Raw genomic sequence first — 18,627 nt, forward strand, 5'->3', positions numbered from 1 at the left:
GAACATGACTACCCTTCCACCTTGGTTCCAACACAGACACAGATGAAAAAAAGTTAATCTTGTTAATGTGCTGTTTTCTTGTTTAACCTGAAGGATGATTCAAGGGTAACAAGGATTTTATGAGTTTGTTTTGCAGAAGAAAAAGAATGCTTTCAAGAAGTTATGATCATCAGCTAACCAGCCCCTAGCTATCATGGATGCCCAAAAGTCTGGTTGTCAAAATGCTTATCTGGAGCAAAAGAAACACAGATTTCTGCTTTGTTCCCTCAAAACTCCTCCTCCCAAGCTCCTTAGCTCTATCAAACCCCCTGCTTTCTTTTCTTGTGGAGGCAGACTTGAGAGAACCTATCTTCCCATCTTCTGGTTTTAGCCAACTGGAGTAAACCTTTCTCCATCTCCAAGCACTGGTTTCTCAGTGATTGGCTTATTGCACACGGGGCACAGGAATTTGAGATTAAGAGGTTTGGTTTCACAGTTCTGATGCATGCTACAAGGTGGATGAACCTCAAAAATACATTAAGTGGAAGAAGCCAGACACAGAAGGCCCCATGTATGATCCCATTTATATGAAATGTCCAGAATAGATAAATCCATAAAGACAGAAAGGAAACTAGCGATTACCAGGGGCTGGGTGGAACGGGAGAATGGGGAGCAACCGCTAAACGGGTATGGGGTTTCCTTTAGGGTGAGAGAAATGTTTTGGAATTAGGTTAACAGCAGTGTTTCACGTAACACTGTAAATGTACTAACCGCCACTTAATCATGTTAAAATTGCTATCTTTATGTTGTGTGAATTTCACTTCAATTTAAAACGGAAACAAACACAATAAAGACCAGCTCGCTCGTGCAGGCGCCGAGAGCAGGCGGACTGAAGTCTCTCCTCCCAAGCGCCCAGGGGCCTCGTGCGGAGCGCGCATCCGCCTGCCGCGCGGCCCGAGTCAATACCCGGCTCAAGAAGCCAGAGGGGACGTGGGCTCGGGACTGACAACAGGGGTGTCAGAAAGGAGGCTATCAGGAGAGAAAGACAGACACGCCGGTGGGACAGTCAGCTCCTGATAGTGCCACCCCTGCCGGGTCAAGCAGCTTCAGCCAGGATCCGGGCCGGGGCCGAGGCCAAGCCCGATCCGCGCCGGGCCAAGGCGACGGGGCGGGGTTTGGAGGCGGAGCGGCCGCAAAGGATCCCGGAACCCGTCAGCCGCGGGCGCCGGTTTCCGGAGGGAGCTTGGAAACGCACGTCAACGCCGGCAAGCTAGGAAGCCGGCTTCCGGAGTCAGCTTTTGTCGCCGCATCCTGGTGGCGTGGGGGCGGCGGTGGCCATGAGGCAGAAGCACTACCTTGAGGCCGCGGCGCGGCAACTCCGAGATAGCTGCCCGGGCCAGGCCCGCTATCTCCTGTAAGACACGGCCAGGCGGGCACGCGGGCGGCGGGCGGCGAGGTGGTTTCCTGGTTCCTCACGGGTCTCTTTCTCTTTTGCAGCTGGGCCTACAGTTCGTCGCACGGTAGGGAGAACAGCCGCCCGCGCGTCCGGCGCGGGTCCGCCGCGTCGCCCCGCTTCCGCACGGCTCTCACACTGGTCCAAAAGAGAAACCCGATCCACCCACTGCCCTGCTAGAACCCCCCGACGCTTCCCAGTTTCTGAAAAACCCAAATTCCTTGCTGTGCCTTACCTTGCCTAACCTACGAGCGGCATTTGAACCCCCCGATCAGTCTTCTCTAAATAGTTTACTTACTTGGTTTCCAGGTCATCACATAGGTCACTCCTACCTCTTTAGCCAGGGCCGCTCGACCTGCGTTGCTGATTCCTCCTAATTTCCCCGATTTCTGTATAAATGTTGGAGTGTCCCAGGACTCGGTCCTTGGACCTCTCTTCTAGCTACACCCACTTCCTTGGTGACAAGTTTTCATCCGATCTGTTGGCTTTTATATTCCGTATACTGGGGACTTCCAAGTTTATGTCCTCAGTCCAGACCTCTCCCCGGAATTCTACACTCAAATCCAGATAACGTTCCTGACAACTTCTTTTGAATGTCCGTTAGGGCAAAATCCGTGCTTCACCCCCACAACACGGTCCTCCTCCATTTTGTCCCATTTCAGGAAATGGTAACTCCATCCTCACAGTTATTCAGCCCCAAAACCTGAGGCCATTCTTGACCCTAACAGGCTTCCTCCCTAAGCCAATATGCCAGCAAATCCTGTGGCTTTAAAATATATCCAAAATCTAACTACTTCTCATCACATTCTTCTTACTACCCTGGTCCAAGCCATCAGTCTCTGCCCTGAGTTACTGCCAGCAGCTCCCAGTGCATTTCTACAGGCGGCTCAATCTAGCAGCCAAAGTGAGCCTAATAGGAACCTAAGCCACATCACGTCATCTCTGCTGCAAACTCACAAATGACTTCCCATCTCAGAGGACAAGTGAAAATCTTTTAAAAGGACTACAAGGCCCTGCATCGTAGGCCCACATGACCTCTCTGACCTGCTTTCCCTTTTGTTCTCTTAACTCCGACCACTGCTAGGCCTCCTTGCTGTTTCAGGGCCTTTGCAGCTGCTCGTCCTTAAGCCTGGAACTCTCACTTCACATATCTGCGTGGATTCCTCCCTTGCTTCTGTCTGGTCTCTGCAAATGTCACTCCACAAAGCCTTCCCTGGCTACCTTATTTAAGATGACAGCAGCTCCATCACCATTCCCTATTCCCCTTTCCTATTTTTTTCTTCCTAGCACTTAACATTTGGTGCTGTTACTTCCTAGCTCTCTCCATGGATTGTCCTTTGTTCCCTGCTGTATCTCCAGCACCCGAAACAGTGCCTGGCACTTAGCAGTCACTCAGTAAATATGAATGAACTTTCCGTTTGGCAGCTCTTTGTGGTGCTGTTGCATCCCTAGCACTTAGCACAGTGCTCACCAGTAAATATTCATTGAATAATGCACAGTGTGCCCACCTTCATTTTCAGCTGCGTTACCTTCACACCCTACCTTTCCCTGAATAGTTATACTTTCTTTTTCACTGTGCTTCAACCTGAAAGCTCTTTATCAGGAATGGCTGCCATCTCCAAATACAGATAGAATTTATAGTCATCTGTGATGACCTTTGTCAAGCCTTCTCTTTGAAGTGTTTCTGGCTGGTCCATGCAGTTTAATAATTTCCAGAACATTTTAATCCTATTCTGTTATAGTTCTTACCAGTCTGACCTTCATTTGCATAGAGCTCCCCTAGAATATGAGTTCTTTAAAGATAGCAACTCTCTCACTTCCACATTTGTGTCTTCATAGCCTAGCATGGTAGATAGTCCGTGAGTGCTTTCTTGATTGTATAAAGGGTCTGGGGCAAGTCTGTTGTCCTGTTACCTTGTATTGAGAGAGCTATCTGCAGACAAAGCCTAACCCACAAACCACAAGATTGTGCTGTTTACAAAAGAAACAAAATCACACTATAATTTATTTTGTGATAAACGTGTTTGTAAAATTGGTTAGACATACAGCCTTTTTAATCTAGTGGCGAGTAATGAGTAGCAGACTGAGGCCTCACAGAGTGGCTAAAAGGAGTGAATCCAGCAGCCAAAGTGAGCCTAATAAGAATTAGAATAACTAGAATTACAGTGTTTTGCAAAATAAATTGCCAGTTCATCTTTTTGTAAATTCTCATATTTTGAGTTTCCTTGAGAATGTAATCTCATATTAAATTATATACTTTTTCACATTTATAATAGTGGTAGTTTGAGTTAAAATATTCTGATTTGCTGAATCATGAGTTTCATTTGTATAATTTTAGATGATAAAAGTGCTTTTGAAGGAACATGTCCATACTGTTTCCAGTTGCTGGTTCTGGATAACTTTCGAGTGCGCCTCAAACCCAAGCCCAAAATGACACCCAGAATACAGAAACTTCTTAATCGAGAAGCAAGAAATTATACACTCAGTTTTAAAGAAGCAAAAATTGTGAAAAAGTACAAAGACTCCAAAAGTGTATTGGTAAGATTTCAATTCTAGTTTGTATAAATAAATTAGAATTTTCTTTCACTTAAAATGAGATTAAGAATTAGCCTGAATATAACTCAGAGATTTGTAGTAGTATATTTAGATTGTCCAAGTATATAGATAAATTTTTTCTAGTGATTACTGTTACATCAAAAGTACAGCTTAGGGGCCAGCTCAGTGGCACAGCGGTTAAGTGTGCACGTTCCACTTTGGTGGCCTGGGGTTCGTCTGTTCAGATCCTGGGTGCGGACATGGCCCTCCTTGTCAAACCATGCTGTGGTAGGTGTCCCACATATAAAGTAGAGGAAGAGGGGCACAGATGTTAGCTCAGGGCCAGTCTTCCTCAGCAAAAAGAGGAGGATTGGTGGCAGACGTTAGCTCAGGGCTAATCTTCCTCAAAAAAAAAGTACAGCTTATTTTTTATTTTTCTTTTCTTTTTTTTCTTTGTCTCCCAATTCCCCCCAGTACATAGTTGTATATTTTAGTTGTGGGTCCTTCTAGTTGTGGCATGTGGGATGCTGCCTCAACATGGCTTGATAAGCAGTGCCATGTCAACACCCAGGATCTGAACCGGCGAAACCCTGGGCCGCCAAAGCAGAGTGTGCGAACTTAACCACTTGGCCACGGAGCCGGCTCCTTATTTTTTATTTTTCACAATTACCTAAAACCAAACATCATGAGCTCTCAGTTGTTCCCAGATCTCATTGTTGAGCACAGTTATTTTCACAAATTTCAGGATTTCCTGAGCTGACCAATGTGACTGCACCTGAACTGCAGTTACCACTAAATTATTTTTTCAGTTAATGGTCCTCTTCTTCAAAGAGCAGTACCTTATGTACTAAGTACCAGTGTCACTTCTTCAGTCATCCCCATCCCCCCCTTTTCAGAATATGTATTTAAGTTTATGCCCAACAAAAGCAAGTGCATCTTATGTTCATTCATTAAACATTTACTGAGGGTCTACTTTATGCCACACAACATTAATACAGGTGATATAAAATGGAATAAAACAACCACAATCAAATTACTTGTGGCTGGGGCTGGCCCAGTGGCGCAGCAGTTCAGTGCGCACATTCCACTTTGGTGGCCCAGGGTTTGTTGGTTCGGATCCCGGGTGCAGACATGGCACTGCTTGGCAAGCCATGCTGTGGTAGGCGTCTCACGTATAAAGTAGAGGAAGATGGGCATGGATGTTAGCTCAGGGCCAGTCTTCCTCAGCAAAAAGAGGAGGATTGGCAGCAGTTAGCTCAGGGCTGATCTTCCTCAAAAAACCCAAAACAACAAAAAAACAAATTACTATGACTAACTATATGGAGACCAGTATCAGATACATTTTGTCTGCATGTTCTATGTTAACATTTATCAACTATTCAAGTGCCTCCTTACTACCAGGCACCATGCTGGGCACGGGACATTAAGACAGCTTATGTCTGGCCCAAGACTACAATCAATATTAACTTGAATTGAAACTGCCATATTTAGATAGGTAAATATTTACCAGTATTGGACAGTAAGTGTATTTTGCTTTGTCATAAAATTGACTGTTTAATCTATATCCGGCCTCTTCAAAAAGTATGAAGCAGCTTACATAGAGCTTTGATATATGCAGATCGTCCATGTGAACTTTCATCTGCTCGTGACCATCACAGTACTTCTCAGCTAAGCTAGTTTTTATTAACTTTGTTGAGGCCTGGACTGAATCCTGTGCTTTGTGTCAGATAGGTAGAGGAAAGGCGTTTAACTATAAAATGGACCATTTCTTGAAAAAAAAAGTCAACCTGTGGAGCTAATGAAGTGAAGAGGTGGAAGAATATGAGAGTTCATTTGATTGGTATTGTAAATTACGTTGGATCTATAGTTCTAGAATCACTAAAGGTTTGAAGGAGTCACTTAAATTTTCAGTGATAGTTTGCCATGTTTTATTGGGAAAAGGCTTGGAGTTCATCTGCAAAAAATGTTAAAGGTCTACTGCTATTAGAAAGACATCCTTCCAGATGTTAAAGGACGTCATTCCCAGTTTCCTTCATTGCCCCCAAACATGGTTGTACGCTGAGAAAGTAGAGATTTTGTTACCTTATAAAAGTATTTTAAATTAAATACACGTGTTTAGCCATTAACTTTTTATTGAAGATTTTCTCATTTTAAATTTGTGTCTTGTCTCATTGCTGCTGCTATATTACAAGCTCGCCGAGGGCGGTCTCAGTTACTCACTCTGTAGTACCTGGTGTAGTCCCCTTACGTATAAAAATTTAATGAACATATAGTTTATTGGATTAAATTGTAAGAGAAATCAGGCCCAATATTTCTTTTTATGGTAGTTGATTACTTGTAAAACATGCAACAGAACCGTTAAACATCACGGTAAAAGCAGAAGCGTTCTATCAGCTTTGAAGAGCAATTCTACCACTCCTACAAGTAAACTCAGCCTGAAGACACCAGAGAGAAAGACTCTGAGTTCTACAAACCTGATTCGTGATATGTCTGGTTCCAAAGACAAGAGCCCAGCTTTGATTTTCAGGTATCTTAATTCATTAAACTATTTGAATTGCCACTGTCAACTCTTGAGTATTTCTTCCAATTTCCTCTGTGTAACATACATTCCCTAAATTTGCCATGCAATTCAGGCTTTGGCCCGCATTTTCCTCCATACCCTTTTCTCCTCTAATGTCATATACTCCCCTATCTTCCATTGTTATCTCTGCATATGAGTTCTAGGTATATTCCTCTACTTCCAACCTCTCCCTGGACCTGTTCCCAGCTGCCTTAAATATATCCACTTGACCCCCATACATGACCCCACAGCTAACTACTCAAACCTGCCCATCCTCCCAAGTTCCTTATTCTGTGAATGAACAGGTCCTTTCTAGACATTCTGACCTGAAATGGTGAGTATAATTGACAACTCCTGCTCCCTTGTTCTTGTCCAGTTGGTCACCAGTTTCTAGCCTACTTCCATGGTGCTTGCATCTGTTCCCAGCTTTTTCTCCCTCCTGCTGCCAGCCGTTGAGGCCTTTATTCACCTTTTGTCCAGCCTACTACAGTAATTTCCTGAGTCTTCCTGCTGCTTGTTTCAGACCTTTCTAGTCTGATATTCTCCTAAAGCACAGCTCTGATTAGAAGCCTTTAGTGCCTCACTCTGTAGCATATGGGTCAAATGCTGCAGCATGGCTTTCTAGCCCTCACTGTCCGGCCCCAGTCTGTCTTGCTTTGCCTTAATTCATCCTGTGTGTCAGCAAAACCGAGCCACTCAGTTCACTTTCCTCCTCTCAACCTCTGTTCTTGCTATTTCCGCTATCAGAAATTCCTGCGGAAATCTAACTGAATGGGGATTTGTCAAATGATACTAAGTTAACTGTATGACTGGGCACATGTTTTATTTTTAGTAATCCCCCTCAATACTTTATTCATTATGATAGTCCATAGATTTAATTCCATAGAAACTATAAGGAATTTTTCAACATTGTGTTACAAAAGAGAAACTGAGTCTGGTAGTTTCTTGAACGTAGATAACAAAATTCAGCAAGGACTGGATTATTTTTTCTTACTGAATTGAGTTTTATATTGGGTTTGACGTTTATAGAATTGGGTAAGAATTAAAATTTCAGTTCCAGTTTTCTCTGTATCCTTGATTCAATTATTTTGATGTTTGGTATGCTAGGAATTCATCATAGAAGTTTCCACTCTATTGGATAAATGTAGATAAAAGAAAATTCGGCATATTTCAAATAATTCACTTGCATTTAGACCAGACTGCTTTTTAGATATATGCAGGAATGAGATATTTCACATTTATACAGATGGGGAGTCAGAAGAGGAATCAGACTGACAAACTCCAAATAAGGATTTGGGGGGGTGGAACACAATTGGAGAGAATGAAATAGAATGAGGCATAAATACACACGTACCAGATGGGAATCATGTATTCAGTGGATATTTTTACTGGGCCTCCTCTGTGCCTGGTGCTGTTAAAAAGCACTGGAATATAGAATTAGTAGTATAAAGTGTCTCCCCTCTAGCGCTTATATTCTAGGGAGGCAGATACAGTGGACTGGTATCTACACGTGTAGGTTGCGATCCTTCACTTTTGAGAAAGGAAGTGATCTTGAGCTGTGAGGAAGAACGTGTTTTTAAGTCCTTGCTTAGAATTGTCAGGAATCTTGATGTCAGACTTAAAGGGAACTCAGACCTGAAGATGCTTTACCTTTAGCCTTCTCTTTCAAGTGTGATAGAAGCCTCCAGAACCACCCAGTATACCTCCTAAATGTTGCCTATAGCCTATTTAGTGTGGAGATTTTTAACAAAATGGGAATGACTGTGCTGGATACAGCCACTGCTCGTGTGTGGCCATAGTACAGAAGAGTAGAAAATGACGCCAGTAGTAGTTACCTAGGCTAAGCGGGAAGGACACTTTTTAAACCGTCAGTCGTCAGTGTACCTGAGTGTGGTTTTATGTTTCTTTTCAGAACACCTACATCTGGACAGTCAACACCTACTTGCTCCGCGAAGAATGTGAGCAAAACAAAGAAACACTTCTCTCAACTGAAAATGTTGCTTAGTCAGAGTGAATCCCAGAAGAATCCAAAGGTGGACTTCAGAAGTTTCTTATCTTCTCTGTAAAAGGTGGACTAAGGAAATAAGAAATGTTTAATGCAGTTTCTGAAACTAAAGTTACTCAGAAAAACAGCTTTTTAAAAACTTCTATTCTTTAAATACATGGAAACTGGGGTCCAGGAGCACACTGTTCTTGGCATCCTTCAGTGTTTGTGGGGAAGACACCGCAGAGTGAAGCACTGAGACCTGCGTGCCCACAGGGCAGCTACAAGGGTCAGAATATAGGAAAGGTCCTCGTAAGTAGTACAGATATATATGCATGTTGAGTGGTTATATTATTATTTTCTCCTCTCTTAATTAGCATTTTCCTTATGTCGTTTTATTTCATAAGAAACTGGAGACATTTCTGGGAAAGTCTCCTCAGTCCTTTCTAGGCGTCTATAGCCTTATTGCTAATTCAGAAAAAGGGTCAAGTGTGCGTGTCCTAGTTTTCCCACAATCGTCTGCATAACTGTCTATTAGTAAAATTGGAACATTATTCCTATTTTGCATGCAAAAGTAAATACATGGACCATTCTTGATTGTAGATGATTTAATCAGATACCAAAATTTTCATTTTTACAGCTTTCTAGTCTTCCTATAGTAATATTTCACTGTTAAGTGGCATTTAATTTTCTCTGGTGAAGACTTATTTCTAGGTCTAAAATTTACATCAGAACATAACACAGTAACAGTTTAGCTATCTTAACTCTTTTCTGGAACGTAGATATACTTTTTTTAAATGATAGGCTAGGATTTTATTCAACTTGTTTTTTAAAAACACTTTAAATAAATGATTAGATACTTTAAACTATAACCTGTTTCCAAGCGTCTCTGCTCCTTTAAAGTTTAGAACTTAGATTTTTTTTCATTAGGGCTTGGCAGACTGAAAGGCCAAGGTTATTAACAAGAGTTGGTCTTGTAGTTGTGTGAAGTGCAATTATACTAACGAGTGCCAGCCTCAGAGAGGGATGGCGAGGGTCATCATTCGGAACTTCTTCAGACAGTTAGCCATAGGCTGCGGGAACTGAGCCTTCCCTTTGTGTCCACAGCATCTAGCACAGTACTTTGGTCATGAAAAATACTCTCCCTTTCTGGCTAACTTCTCCCTGGAGCATCTTGAACTCTTCTTGCTCTTCTATTCGCTTACCCCTCTCCCTGATCACCCAGTCATAGAGAGCTCTTTATAGTTCTCAGAACGTACCATTTTCCTGCCAGCTTTGGGCCTTTGCACGTGGTTTTGGAGACTGCCCTCCACTTCAACCCCACGGCATTATGAGGGGCCACTCTTTTACCACAGTGCTGGTGATCCTATAGTTTCCTGTTTCTGCCTGTGAGCTCTTTGCAGGCCTGGGTGATCTCATTTCCTGTGCCCCCAGCACCTAGTTTCTTGCCCAGCACATAGCACAAGCTCTGCAAATAATCCTAAGCTACTACATTTAAATTTGAATTTCTTAGCCCACTTGTTCCACACTAAGTTTAGAACTAAGGTCCTTTCCAGCCACATGACTGAGAAGTGGATAAGAAGTAGTAAAAGTAGGAATTCCTAGGTGGGGAGTTGTTCACCTTATCTCAGTTGCAAATGAAGGACATGGATTCTTGACTTTCTTTTCTGTGAGAGAAGGGTCTTTGGGCATCTCTAGAGAGAATATTAAAATTATCGTGTGGACATAAAACTCTCAGTAGAAAACATAGGACTTTATTACCTTGGAGTAAGCAATGGTTTCTTAGATATAACACCAAAAGCACAAGCAACAAAAGAAAAAATAGATAAATTAGACTTCATCACAGTTAAAAACATATGTGCTTCAAATGAGGACACCGTCAAGAAAGTGAAAAGATAACCCACTGAATGGGAGAAAATATATGCAAATTGTGAATCTGTTAAGGGACCTATATCCATAATTATAAAGAATTCTTAAAATTCAATTCTAAAAAGACAAAACATGGACTAAGAATCTGAGCATACAGTTCTCCAAAGAAAATAAACAAATGGCCAACAAGCACATGAAAAGATGCTCAATATCTAACAGTCTTTAGGGAAATACAAATCAGAACAATGAGATACCACTTCATACCCACTAGCTTGGCTAAAATTACAAGGATAACAAGTGTCGGCAAGACTGTGGTAAAATTGGAACTTTCACACATTGCTCCTGGGATTGTAAAATCCGGCAACCACTTTGTAAGAGTTTGGCAGGTCCTCAAAAAGTTAAACATAGAGTCACCATAAAAATGGAAACAACCCAAATGTCCATCAACTGTTAAATGGATACATAAAACATGATATACCCATAGAGTGGAATATCATTCAGCCATAAAAGTGAATTACTGATACATGCTAGAACATGGGTGAACCTTGAAAACAGGTTAATTAAAAGACGCCAGATACAAAAGGCCACATATCTTATGATTCAGTTTATATGGAATAATAAATAATGGGAAGAATGAGGAGTAACTGCTAAGGAATATAGGGTTTTTTAGAGTGATGAAAATGTTCTGGAATTAGTAGCAGTGGTTCCACGACTCTTGAATATACTGAAAACCACTGAATTCTACACTTTTTTAAAAGGGTGAATTTCATGGGATGTGACTTGTCTCAGTAAAGCTCTTCTTAAAAAAATGAAAATAAACATTACCTAAAAAAACTAAAGTGTTGATACTTAGGTCTGAATGAAAATTATAGTCTTGTAAAGAGGCAGCAAATGTGCAGTGCAGGTCTCCTCTCACACGTGGGCCTGGTGAGGTCTGTGCTGTGTTCCTCCCAGGCTGAGCTCTGTGAGGGCTGTAAGCCCAGACGTAACTCAGCCAGAAAGCGTTCAGTATGCTTCTGTCTGTCCTGGGACTAAACTTACCAGTAAATATAAATAGGAATTTTTCTGAATAAAAATCAATTTGCATATAATACTAGTTATTTGAAAAGAAAACCCCAATTTTTCTTTTAAAAAATATTATTACGGAGACAATTTTTCACAGACTACTAGTTTTAATTAAGTACAGTTTTTGTTTCCTATTTTGATGTTCAAATTGTTCCATCTTGGCCAATGAGAGCCCCTTTGAAGCTGGCTTCTTTATTCTTTCAACCGCATCAGAACTTTGAAAGCATCCTTGCTTTTTCGCAAAGAAAACTCCAGGACCATCTTCATTCTCTCAGCCCTAAGACATGGAAGAAACCACTCTCCAAGAAACCCTGCTACTTTTGAACAGAAATTAGTAGTGACACAGAAGCAGAATGTTGGGGATACTTTTACTGGGGATAGTAATGGTATTGCTACACTAGGCCACTCCAGACGCAGAGCTGGAAAAGATAATTTCTTAAAAGTTCTGAGTTCTCATATTTAAAATTTAACTCAACATTACCAAATGCCTACTTGAACGTTTTAACCCTTCAATCAAATAATAGTATCTTTTATAATTTGATAAACCATAAAATTATTCTTTTAATTAAAATTCTTAATTCTGACTAAGAATTACTTGTTTTGGTGGCAGTACAGCCTACTGGGTAAGATTGTGGTCTTTGTGGTCCTGCCCTGCAGAACCTGGCTGTGCCATTTATTAACTGTGTAATCTTTGGCAAATTCTTAATTTCTCAGAGTCTGTTTCCTTATATGTAAAATGAGGATAATAGTACTTACCTGATAAAGATGCTGTGAGGACTCAATGAAATGGTACATGAAAAACACCTAGAAGAGTGAATGGCATATTGAAAGTCCTCAAGCAATTTGTGCTATTATCATAATTAATCAAAAATATGAATATCAACATCAACAATAAAACCACGAGATGAATAACAAGATCTAGCATTACCCTCTGTGGTGGTTGTCCTTTGAATGCATCTCACTAATGATGTAGGCAAATTGTTTTGAAGGTATTGATAAAAATTTTTCGTTGTGATTATATTGACAAAGACTCTTGACCAAGCTTTAGACAGGCTTCTCTGAGCCCTTTTTTCTACCAGGCCTTGTCCTTGGGCCCTGTCTTGGGCCTGCCTAGCCCAATTTTAGCAAGAATCCTGCTAGGGCGGTTTAGTGAGAATTCCCCGACCCTTGATATCTGATCACCCTGGCCTGTCTTCAGCAAGAATCCTGTTAAGTCAGTTTAGCAAGAATCCCCCTGCACTTGATGTCTCCTCTTAGTAATTTTCCATCCACTGACCCCCTTCACTCTGCTCCTTGGCTACAATTCCCCAGCTGTCTTTGACATATTTGGAGTTGAGCCCCGTCTCTCTCCCCTATTGGGATAGTCTTTATACCTATTGCAAAAGTCCTGAATAAAGTTTTCCTTACCCTTTTAACAAGTGTTAGAATAATTTTTTTCTTTAACAATATGAACGCTTGTCTGATATATCTTCAGTTTAGTTATTTAAGTTCATGTTCAGTTCAAGGCGGTATGGAGTTCTAGTAAGTGATAGACTCACTTTGGTGACTGTTTTCTTGAGGTGGTATGTAGGTACTGGAGGTTAAGGGAAGACTGATGTATGAATTCACTTTATGAAATGCAGAAAATCCAAGTGTTTGAGTCTCCAAAGTTACAGAAGGGGTCCTTCCAGCCTCACTTGGGTCTTCCTATATTGGCTCAATCCACAGTTGTAAGTCCAAGATTTATATACACAAGTTTCTCTGGCATAATTCCAAATCATCTTTTACTTTTCTCAAGGACAGAAACTGTAGCAACACTTTTAGAATCAACATATTCTTTTAAAAATTGAGCATCACAAAATGTTGGTTGTAAGTCTTGGGTACAATGATCAATTGGCATTAAGGTTTATAGTCAAAAGAGACTGTCCCTGAGCTAACATCTGTGTCAATCTTCCTCTATTTTGTATGTAGGATGCCATCTCAGCATGGCTTGATGAGTGGTGCCTAGGTCCGCACTCAGGATCCAAACCTACGAACCCTGGGCCGCCAAAGCAGAATGCGCAAACCACTATGCAACCAGGCTGGCCCCACCTACTTGCTTTTTAAAGAACATTTTCTCTTACTAACTTTAATATGCAATCACACATATGCATCAAATATAATTTACAATATTTAAAATGTCTTTGAGTCCTTGACTTTTAAAAATATAAAATATCCAGACATATCATTAGATCACATTCATTTCAGATTAGTTATTTCATCATTTCATTCTGAACTTTTAGGAAAAGATCACATAAAGCTCATGTAAAGGTTGGGTAGTGGTGTTAAGTACCCATGTTTTGGGTTTCTGTTTCAATGTTTTGGAATTACGTTTACAGTGTACACATCTATCTCCTTGTTAGTATTAGCTAACTATAGTACCAGCTATTTTTTTCCATATACCCTCAGGGAAACACCAGGTAGGATACCTGATATTTAAATATAATTGTATATGATTAATAAAAAGAGACAAATGGAAGTTTTTTGGTTTAAAATTTCCTTTAACTTTTTAATTTTGTGGCCAAAAGCAGGCCGCTTTTTTTTTTTTTTGAGGAAGATTAGCCCTGAACTAACATCTGCCGCTAATCCTCCTCTTTTTGTTGAGGAAGACTGGCCTTGAGCTAACATCCGTGCCCATCTTCCTCTACTTTATGTGTGGGATGCCTGCTACAGCATGGCTTGCCAAGAGGTGCCATGTCCGCACCCGGGATCCGAACCAGCACACCCAGGGCCACCGAAACAGAATGTGCGCACCCAACCGCTGCACCACCGGGCCAGCCCCAGGCCTATTTATTTACTAGTGACAATTTTATCTTTTTTTAAGGCAGTTTTATGTTGAACTCTCAAGTCAATATGAGTAATGCTTCTGAATTTTAAATATCTACTCAAACTTCTGCTGTTGTCTTGATCAAACCCCTGACTTTCTGACAACTGGAACATAAAGGAACAGTAGAGTGGCTGGCTGGCTCCAAACTTCTGTTTAAAAATATAACTGGGAATTTTGGATTTGGGGAGAGCACCCTCCACCAAGATTTCAGTAAGTGCTGTGTTTCCTATCGATTCAGTAAGAATTTCACTCTTCCCCTGAGCTGCAAGCATACGTCTAAGATGTACCATCTTGTCTAGGATGAAAGTCCTCATTAGAAAGAATGATTCACCCACAATATCACTGGCATGCCAATTCTATTCTAAAGAATTTCTAAACTTTTTACTCGTAGTAATATATGTGTATCAAATATGCTAGTATTCTCACTAGGCACTTTCTTGAAAACTACAGTACCTAAATTCACAGGAGAGAAAAACACTTGGACCAGTCACCCTCAGTTTTACATGGGGGAATTTGATAACCTCAGTGAACATGTGAGCCTTCAGGCTCACGTAGGAGGAGTTATTAACTTCAATAAAAGCAGGAAGATATATTCCAACTAGTCAGTACGTAGGTTAAGCTATGAATAGCACCCTCACTCAAGTCTTTTCTTAAAGATCCAGGTCTGAGAGAGACAGCCAAAGCTGGATGAGGGATGTTCCTCCAAGGAGAATTCGGATATTTTACTTCCGCTAGGACCTAGTTCTGGCTGTTGACTCAGACGCTTTACACAGCCAGAAATGGCATTCCTCAGATTGTGTGGTTAGACAAACTAGACAGTGCATTTACCCAACAGTAAATAGTTTTAGCAGCAAGAACAAGTGGCATGGTCCTTGGTCTACAATTAAGACAATCCGTCCCACTCTCCCTCTTCAAAGGCAGTCAATCCCAGTCATGGCAACAATATAGTGAAAAAATCAGACTGCTCATCATGTTTCATTTTTATCTGCTAGCGTCTTTATTTTACTGGTCCATACTCTAACAATTGTTGCAACTGATTTCAGATATGGAGTCAGGTTTTATGAAACAAAACATGTTCTAGACATCACAGCATTTCCTACATGAACCGAATAAAAAACTACATCACCTTTTTAGCGACAGACAAGAAGAAGAAAAAAATATATGTATAAGTGGCTTGGGGTAGGGGAGAAGGGCAGGCAACAATTCTAAAGACAGCTTGTGGTGTTTGGCTCGAGCAGGACATGCTTGAAATCAGGCAACCACATTGTTCTTTAAAACCTCATCTTTTTTTCCAAGAGACCTACTGTAAACTTAGCCATGTTATTTAACATAAGTAAGATTTAATGCCTTCAGATTTCCATTGAGCAAAAAGTAAGTTTATATATACTATCTCATTTATCAGTATTGTTGAGACACAGGTAAAGAATACATCTTAAAATCTTTTTCATTGTTTATTCAACCCATGGTCAGTGGATCAGCCTTCAGAGCTGAGTTCAAATATCATTCATCTTTTCTATAAAGCTCTAATCAGCTATTCCCCACAGACATCAACCATTCTTTCCTCAATGTTCTATAACATTTTTTCACATGGCTAGTGTAGAACGTATGACATTGTAATATAGTATCTGTCTTCCACGTTAGATTCTGACTTCTATAAGGGCAGAGCTGTATCTTACTCATGTTTGAATTCTCTTGGCTTCTGGTATAGTAGCACCTGCCACATATTAAAGGCTCAACACATTCATTCAGAAACCTTAGAAACTACATGTGCTATATTAAATGGAAAAGAGGCATTTAGTTAGATATTATGTATCACTATTCATTGGGCTTCTGACAACTTAGGTTTATAAAATCTTGAAAAACTGAGGAAGAGTTTTGGCCTGGGTATTCTTGGGAAACTGCGAACTTTGAGAACATTCTCTGCCTACTGGTTACTTAAGTTCAGTTGGCATGATTCTTAAAACTGTAAAGAACTCATCAAACTTTCCACTGAGACAGATGCATGGAATTCAGATGTGAAATGAGTAATCCTAAAATTCATTTCACATTCCACTTTAGTTAGTGATCCATTTATCAAAAAGGCAGTAAAATATAGTTTCCATTTTTTTTGTCATCCAACAAATTGGAACAGGAATTAAAATGGCTAGACCTGGTGGTATAATTATACCAAGGGCTAATGAGTCTTTTAAGTAAGGCAGATGATGGTCAGACCCCAGATTGCATTCCTGTTTCTCCTCTCTATCATCCTCGGAAGAATTACAAGAGGTGTGCTAGACAGAGAAATGAACTAAGAAAATATGGAGAAATTTGCCAGGGTGAAGAGAGTGGGGTTCATGAGTTGAAATAAGGCAGATGAAAAGCATTTCTTGGCTTGTCAGGAAAGTACACTTTTTTTTTTTTTTTTTTTTACAATTGCTTTTGTTGGACCAAGTCCTTTTACTCACTCTAAAGGTTTCCCATACGTGAGAAGAAATCTATCTGAGGTAAAGTTTTGGATGCCTAGGACAGGGGTGTGTAAGACAAACCTGCAACTTGAGTGTGCGTGACAATTACCTAGAGAGCTTGGTAAAAAGATATACTGCTGGTCCCCAACCTCAGATTTTCTGATTCAGTAGGTCTAGAGCCCAAGAATTTGCACTTCTAACAAGTTCTTAGCTGAGGCTAATACTGCTGGCCTATGGAACCACTGGCTTAGAAGAAATATGAAAGTAAGCTTTGGTAATTCTCGAAATTGTCAGTGTATTCCATTCCTACTAGATTGTAAACTCTTTGAGAGCAGACATGCAGTTGAATAATCTGTGTATCTCAAAAGATTTAACAACATGCCTTAAACAGTAGGTATTCATTAAATGTTGTCTAGAATATCCTGGTCAATAGTTCATCCTAACTCTATTTTGTTGATGTGAATACAAATAATTGCTTTGAAGAAAAAATGGAAATCAAAGCAAGAACTTGCACAAATATTTGTACACCCACGTTCATAGCAGTAACATTCACAGTAGCCAAAAGCTGGAAGCAATCCACGTCTATTGACAGATAAATGGATAAACAAAATGTGGTACAGCCATCCAAAGGAAAACTATTCAGCCTTAAAAAAGAGAGGAAATTGACACATGCTACAACATGGATGGACCTGGAAAACATTATGTTAAGTGAAATAAGCCAGTCACAAAAGGACACATATTTTATAATTCCACTTAGATGAGGTACCTAGAGAAGTCAAATTCAGAGAGACAGAGTAGAATGGTGGTTTTGAGGGGCTGGAGGAATAGGGAGCTATTGTTTAATGGGTAGAGTTTCAATTGGGGAAGATAAAGTTCTAAAGATGGATGGTGGTGATAGCTGCACAACAATGTTATCAGTGTCCTTAATGCCAGAGTACACTTCAAAATGGTGAATTTTACGTTATTATTTTACCTCTATAAAAGAAAAAGCTGAGTGTTAATATCTTATCGCAAGCCCCCATCCTTCAGTAGTGCTTTTAGCTAAGATGTTGGTTTTTAATTTATTTTTTTAAGGAAGATCAGCCCTGAACTAACATCTGCTAATCCTCCTCTTTTCACTGAGGAAGACTGGCCCTAAGCTAACATGTGTGCCCATCTTCCTCTACTTTATATGTGGCACGCCTACCACAGCATGGCTTGCCAAGCGGTGCCATGTCCACACCTGGCATCCGAACCGGCGAACCCCTGGCCGCCTAAGCGGAACGTATGCACTTAACAGCTGCACCACCGGGCCAGCCTCAAGATGTTGCTTTTTAACTTGAATACTTGCATAATGTTATCATTTCACTGTAACTTGACATGTTACGCAAAATGTGGATTTGGTGATAGTGGAGCTGCTACAGATCGTATCAGTGTAACAGGCAGCATCATGTAGTGGTTAAAAAGCACAGGCTTGGAGCCAAACTTGGAGCTGGGTCTGAATCCTACTTTCACCATTTTTGTTCAGGGTAACACAGAATTTACACTGCCCCATATGTAAAACTGGAATAATCAGAGTATTGCAAAGGATAAGTGAAGTGCTTAGAACAGTTCCTGATGCACAGTAAGTACCATATATGTGCAAGCTACCATTATTTTATATTATAATTTGCATTGTAGGCCTTTGTTTATCAAAGCGCAGTCCATGAATTACCTGCATCAGAATCACCTGGGTAGTTTGTTTAAAATGTCGATTTCTAGATCTATCCCAAATCTTCTGAAACGATCTCTGGATATAGGTTCCACTGTATACAACCTACTACTGCAAGGGGGGTAAAGTGGAATGGGAATGGGAAGCACCTGAATTCAGACAAAGTGACCAGAGGCCATCCAGGAATGGAGAACCAGGGGCAC

General features: G+C 40.7%; 1 protein-coding gene across 3 annotated transcripts; it reads left to right on the forward strand.

The window, feature by feature from the left end:
* Positions 1-911: 911 nt before the first annotated feature.
* On the forward strand, positions 912-9,383 carry C8H18orf21 (chromosome 8 C18orf21 homolog). 3 transcript variants are annotated; one of them, XM_023647662.2, is made up of 5 exons: positions 912-1,393; positions 1,477-1,499; positions 3,771-3,970; positions 6,295-6,494; positions 8,440-9,383. In XM_023647662.2, the coding sequence occupies exons 1-5, from the start codon at positions 1,317-1,319 to the stop codon at positions 8,591-8,593; spliced, it is 654 nt and encodes a 217-aa protein (XP_023503430.2). In that variant the 5' UTR covers positions 912-1,316; the 3' UTR covers positions 8,594-9,383. The 3 variants fall into 3 exon arrangements, with proteins under 3 accessions (XP_023503430.2, XP_023503431.2, XP_023503432.1); XM_023647663.2 differs by having other exon boundaries at positions 1,178-1,393; positions 3,815-3,970; XM_023647664.2 differs by lacking the exon at positions 6,295-6,494 and having other exon boundaries at positions 1,179-1,393.
* The last annotated feature ends 9,244 nt before the right edge of the window (positions 9,384-18,627 follow it).

This window comes from Equus caballus, chromosome 8 (genome assembly GCF_041296265.1).
Source record: "Equus caballus isolate H_3958 breed thoroughbred chromosome 8, TB-T2T, whole genome shotgun sequence".
Taxonomy (NCBI): domain Eukaryota; kingdom Metazoa; phylum Chordata; class Mammalia; order Perissodactyla; family Equidae; genus Equus; species Equus caballus.